Source organism: Denticeps clupeoides, chromosome 9 (assembly GCF_900700375.1).
Source record: "Denticeps clupeoides chromosome 9, fDenClu1.1, whole genome shotgun sequence".
NCBI lineage: Eukaryota > Metazoa > Chordata > Actinopteri > Clupeiformes > Denticipitidae > Denticeps > Denticeps clupeoides.
Window position 1 is genome coordinate 2187263 of NC_041715.1, and position 6412 is coordinate 2193674.

General features: G+C 41.4%; 1 protein-coding gene across 1 annotated transcript; it reads left to right on the top strand.

Annotated features, from left to right (window-relative positions):
• The first annotated feature begins 3666 nt into the window (after window positions 1–3666).
• On the top strand, window positions 3667–6412 carry LOC114797433 (zinc-binding protein A33-like). The gene is made up of 6 exons (XM_028992395.1): window positions 3667–4132; window positions 4215–4310; window positions 4706–4936; window positions 5013–5035; window positions 5116–5234; window positions 5429–6412. The coding sequence occupies exons 1-6, from the start codon at window positions 3797–3799 to the stop codon at window positions 5965–5967; spliced, it is 1344 nt and encodes a 447-aa protein (XP_028848228.1). The 5' UTR covers window positions 3667–3796; the 3' UTR covers window positions 5968–6412.

Sequence of the window (6412 nt, forward strand, 5' to 3'; positions counted from 1 at the left end):
TCGATGCATCATGCTCTAGATGTGGACAATTCTGCATTGATGCAGTGCAGAATATAAATGATTATATCAAAATGCCGTTGCTTGGTGATTTTCTGGTGGCGGCATACAAATTCTCATTAAAAAGAAGTGCTGGTAGTGACAGTGATGGGCTGATCTGAGTACAGCGCCGCTCCAGGTAGGAGTTTCATGCTGCGTGGCGTGGCACTTGGTGGCCTTGTTCTTGCACCGTGGTCAAAGTTGAAATTTGTTAAACCCACAACCCATAGAATCAAAGCGGGCGAGTTTTCTTTCTGCCACTTTGACACAAACACAAACAGGAATGAAGGAAAAGCTGATCCTAACAGTCTCTGAGTGTCCAGAGATCTACAAAACCACATTATCGTCTTACCGGGAGTTTAGAAAGTCACCCATATTTTTGTGAAAGTAGCTTAAGATTTTCTACAATGAGCAGAAAAACGGTCTGACGTTCTTCTGGTGTTTGTGGCTTCAGGTTGGTGTAGTGGAGAAAAATCTGGTAAAGCATTCAGAGAAAGGTGTGCATTTAAACAAGTACTACCAGTACATACGAATGTTACAAGGTGAGAATGTTACAAGGATTTGTACCTATTTTTCTCCTGGATCAGGTGATGTCTCTAAATCAGCAAAGACTGTGATTTTTTTGCAACCTCAGACTCTGCTCCATCAGTTAACATCAGGCTTGCTGCGGGAAGATGCATGTGCAGTATTCCTGGGTTGGCTGAAGACAGCCAGTGAGCGAGCGACTAGGGCGTTGGTGACCCTCTGGGCAGTGGTGGATATTTACGAAGTAAATGTAATTCGTTACTGGACTTAATTCGTTTTTTTGTGTATCTGAACTTTACTAAAGTAAGTACATTTGTGGATACTTTATACTTATATATAGACTATAATTATACTACAATTTAATACTACATTTCAGTCTTTTTACTCCACTAGTAAGTGCACAGTGCTGTAGTTGAGGAGAAGCAGCTGCTGAATAGGAGCTGATCCTCACATGGCAGAAAACACACAGGACCTCACACACACATTTACATTTACAGCATTTACCAGACCCCCTTGTAAGATGGGACATTCTGCAGGGCCACAATGTTTCTGCAGCTTTTGTCTTGCAGTGAGGCCCATCACCTCTCCATATCTTTGTCAAACGGCATTACAGCGTTTAGCAGCCTTCCCCCGAGCAAAAGGTGTGAAGTGCCAGACATGTGTTTTGAGATCCCCCACTCTCTTTGTCTGCCCCAGATAGGAGACACCGGGGGCATGACAGGACAGAAACAACAAATTCTGATTGGTCTGTGACAACTTCCTGGCAGTCAAATGTATAGACGAATGTTCACTTGTGGTCTCAGGACTTCCATTTTCTTTTCCATTGGGAACTGAGTCTCTGAGTCTTTTCTCTTTACCTATTTTTCTCCTGGATCAGGTGATGTCTCTGAAGCTTGGTTCAGGCTTTTCTATCTTTTCTCCTCTTTTATTTTTGGTTTTCTATGTAACATTGGTATCTTTTTTACACACAATATTTACATGTAACTGCAATAATAACTGGTGTTAATAAATTAGAAACTATTAATTCTTGTGATCTCTATTGTGCCATTCCTCAGGTTACATCAGGTTGGAGTGTTTTGCTTTTGTGTGTAGAGAGAGAGTTTTTTACAATTCCCCACACTTTTACAAATGCTGACCCCGACGTGATATCATGTATGCATGTGGATCTGCGACATAAGTCCTTTTCATCTGAATTACTGCATAAAGAGGAATAGAATCCCCATGCTTTATTTTGAATAAAAAAGGGTCGACATATCCTAAAAGGCCCGGGACCATAGAAACCGAGGCATTTCTAAATCCAGATTCACTCCGACAAGGTATAAAATGAACATGGACTGAACACTGCATCACTTACAATGTAGATATGGCTGACACAAACCAAACTGTAATCAATAATAAGATCTGTGAATTTTTAGTTTACTGGTATTACATTGAACATCATAAACCATGTCCCACGGTGAACAATTTGATAATAACTGATCAGGGATTGGAAAAGTTCATGTTCAGTATGATCAACATGTTTAAGATCATAATTTACATTTATGTGAAACTGTTTTTCTCTCTGAACATCACAACAGTGCTATAATCTAAATAATAGCTTTTAGTGATAAAGGTGCAATACATGGCAGGAAAACAGACTTAGACTAGAAACATACAGTGCTGTCCAAGTCCAACTTGTATGTCCTGTTTGAGTATGTGGTCCCTCCTCCAGATCCCAGTCCTCCACTCTAGCGGGGCTGGGACTTTCTTTCTTCCTTATTGTCCAATAAAAGTTTTGTTTCTTCCTTATTATCCAATAAAAACCCTTCTTTTTTCTATCCTTCGGTGTCTGTCCTCCCTCAATCCACCCCGGTCGAGACACATTGCAACATTGCTGATGATTGCACCCTCAGGTAACCAGAAATGTAAACTCGTTTTTTTAACCCCACCTATTGCAACATCTCAGTACACGTACAAGGTCACATTCAGGGGTGTGTCCGGCGGGGGCGTACATTATCCCTGGTGAGTAAGGAACTTGTGGTTTGGGGTTGCTGGAGTATAAGACCTCAGTCTGTCATGTTGTACCACCTGCTGCCAGCGGTAAAGGTCGCCAGGTGCCCTGCCTGCTTCCAAGACCTCTATGACCTGATAAGACACTATCCAATATGGAGCTAGCTTCATGCTGGACTGTTAAGCCACACCATAGTACCCACCTCACAGGGTTTATGTTGCACCTTCTTGTTGTGATAAAGTCCCAGGCGTTCATGAGCCGGCATGCAGGAAATCCTGGCCCTGCTGAAGGCAACTTCCAGTTTTTTCCTTCAAAGAGGAGACAAAGAGGAGACGTGTGAGAATCAGCATGTCCACTTGGACTCTCGCCTCCCGGCCACGAGTAAGAAAATATGAAGAAAAGTGCGTGCTGGCATGCATCGAGGTGTTGTAAGCAAAAGCCACCTGCTTCACATCTTCATCCCATTCACCCCCACAGTCCAGAAGCGTCCTTGCCAGCTAATCGTTCAGCGTTCTACTTTGGATTGTAATGTGTGGTCCCCAACAGAGACCTTGAATCCCCTCTGCTTTGAACTGGCGACCCTGGTCGCTGTGCAACTGCTCAGGAACGGCATGAACTCCATGAACTCCACATCATCCACAAAAAGTCACTGAGCCACTGTTTAAGAGTTTTTAGTTTCTCTCAACTTCATGCCACACTACATGGCCGTGAAGTTGAGGAAGCTTAAAAATGCTTCATAGTCGGTTGCCTTAAATTCTTTAGTTTTCCCAACTTTTTTTTTTACAGTGACGCTTGTCCTGCCATCATGACAAGAATAAAAATTGGTACTTTTACCATGATCCTGTAATAAAAACCTGTCCAACTTTACTTGATGTGAACTGTGAAGCTGGTGAATATCTATTTGACCCTGCAGCCGGCTGATCTGAAATCAGACTCCACTAATAAGAAGAGAGTTTCTTTTTCCTACAGAAATAAAAAGCACGTTTCCTGTAAATGGAATTTGTTCTTGGAAAGGGTTTTGCTTCTAACCTGTCAGGTTCCTCCGGTTCTCTGTGACATTCCTGAACCTGACTGAGGGAGTGGAGATGAGTTCTGATTTGTACATCAGCATTTCCTTGAAGATGCTTTAACTTTGCTGAGTTCATTTCATTTGTTCTGTTTCATGTATAATCTGTCAGGCTGTGAATTCTGGGAGATTTTGACTGTGCTGAAAGACCAAGTAAATCCTAACTGGGCCTCAGTAACATGGCCTCAACATCTACATCAGAAGAGGATTTCTCCTGTCCTGTGTGCTATGAAATCTTCAAGGATCCTCTCCTCCTGTCCTGTAGCCACAGCATCTGTAAAGTTTGTCTGCAGCAGTTCTGGGAGAGTAAAGGATCTCGAGAATGTCCAGTCTGTAGGAGATGGAGCTCCAGGGACACTTCAGCAGGGTCTGAGGTTCTCTGCAGTCGGCACGGTGAGAAACTCAAACTATTCTGTCTGGAGGACCAGCAGCCTGTGTGTTTGGTGTGTCGGGATTCAAAGGTGCATAAAAACCACAACTTCAGCCCATTAGATGAAGCAGCTCTGGAACTGAAGGTGGGAACACAGAACTCTCACATTTTTCACTGCTGCACAGTTTTAAATTATTCTTGTGCAGTTAAATCCTGACTAATTACAGGAGGAGCTGGATGTGAAGGTGACGTCCTTACAGGAGAAGCTGGAGACCTTTAAAGAAGATAAACTCTACTGGGATAAAACTGCAAAAGAGATTAAGGTGAGAAGAATATTTTGTCCTGCCACAGCACCTAATTCTTTTTCATTTTAAATGAAATTGACCATTTCCTTTTCTACAGAAACTATTCTGTTCTCTCCTAAACACACAAACGTCTTTGAAGAAGATTTTGAACCTGCATAGTATGTCAGACAGCAAGCAGCAATCATTTCATATTAATTTACTACATTTAAAGAAAAAACAAAGATTGATACTCATCACATCACAAGCTCTTTGTGATCTTTAGCATTTCTGCATGAATCTATTATAAGATCATGGCTGTTGTGTCTAGACTGTGTATAAACAGATTGAGGTTTCTACAGAAAGTACTGAAACTGGAAGAGCAGAAACAATTTAATGAGTATGATACTTTACACATGAATATTCCATCATTCTAGATCCAGACCCAACACACAGAGAGGAGGATTAAGGAGGAGTTTCAGAAGCTTCACCAGTTTCTACGAGATGAAGAAGCAGCCAGGATAGCAGCACTGAGGGAGGAAGAGGGACAGAAGAGTCAGATGGTGAAGGAGAAGATGGAGAAGATGAGTAGAGAGATATCATCTCTTTCAGACACAATCAGAGCCCTAAAAGAGGAGATGGGAGCTGAAGACGTCTCATTCCTGCAGGTACCAAGACTGTTCTTGCTCTACCAGGATTTTTATAGATTTTATTAATAATAACTGGCATATTCCTGTTTCTCAGAACTACAGAACCACCATTACAAGGTAACTGACAGGCTTCTCTATCATCTCTGTGGTTCTGAACCCAAACCCACAGCAGCTCTGACTCCTGAATGTTATTCCAGAACCCAGTGCAGACTGGAGCATCCAGAGAGGCTTTCAGGAGCCCTGATCCATGTGGAGAAACACCTGGAGAACCTGAAGTTCACAGTCTGGGAGAAGATGAAAGATATTATTCAATATAGTGAGTTTCTCACACATGTAATCATAATGTGAAAAATGAATTTGTGAATGAATTTATAATTTGGCTCTTTAAAATTATTTCCTCTCTCTGGTGTTTATTCAGACCCTCAGTCATATAAATCCTAACTTCTGAATATAAAATATCAGACCTGCATCTTCTCTACCAAACCTCATGTGTGTTTTTTCTCTCTACAGCTCCTGTTACTCTGAATCCCATCACTGCTCACCCACAACTCGTCCTGTCTGAAGATCTGACCAGTGTGAGATTCAGTGATGAGGGACAGAAGATTCCTGATAATCCAGAGAGATTTAATAACATCTGTGCAGTTCTGGGTTCTGAGGGCTTCAACTCAGGGACTCACTGCTGGGATGTTGATGTGATGGACATTAAACACTGGGTTGTGGGGGTGATGTCAGAATATGCCGAAAGAAAGGGAGATGTCTATAGCGGGACCGGGATCTACTGGATGTGTTTCTGTAATGATAAATTTAGAGCAGGTTCTACATCACAGTCATCTGCTTTCCTGAGTGTGAAGACAATTTTGCAGAACATCAGAGTGACGCTGGACTGGGACGGAGGAAAGTTGTCGTTCTCTGATGCTGTTAATAACACACATCTACACACTCTCACACACACTTTCACTGAGAGAGTCTTTCCTTTCTTTTCTACTGGCTGTAAACTCGCTCCTCTGAGGATCTTACCACTTAAGGTTGGTGCATATGTAGGTGATTAATATTAGTTAATATGCTATAAAAAAATAGCAGTTTTCAAAACTAAGTTTAATTGGCTTATTTAGAATATAGTTCACAAATTGTATAAGTAGCTAGTTAGTGTAAAGTTCTCTTTTATTATTACATGTCATTTAGCATAAGCTCTTAGTGTTCTTCAGTCCATATTTGATCTTTATTTGATGCATGTCTTGCTCTTATAAGAGGCAGTTCAAGACGAGAGGTGTTAGCCAATGGCTGCTGTCCTTGAATTAATGAATTAAAGCCTCTTTAATTTCCTTCCCCAATCAGTAGTTGCAAATGTATGTTTTATATTACTAAATATTAAAATATAATTTGAATGTTAATTGCACAATTACATAAGTGTTATATTTTAGGACACATGAATTTTCAAGATGGAATCTGGAATTTAGATTCTTTGATTCCCCGGGGCCACAGGGCAACACAGCA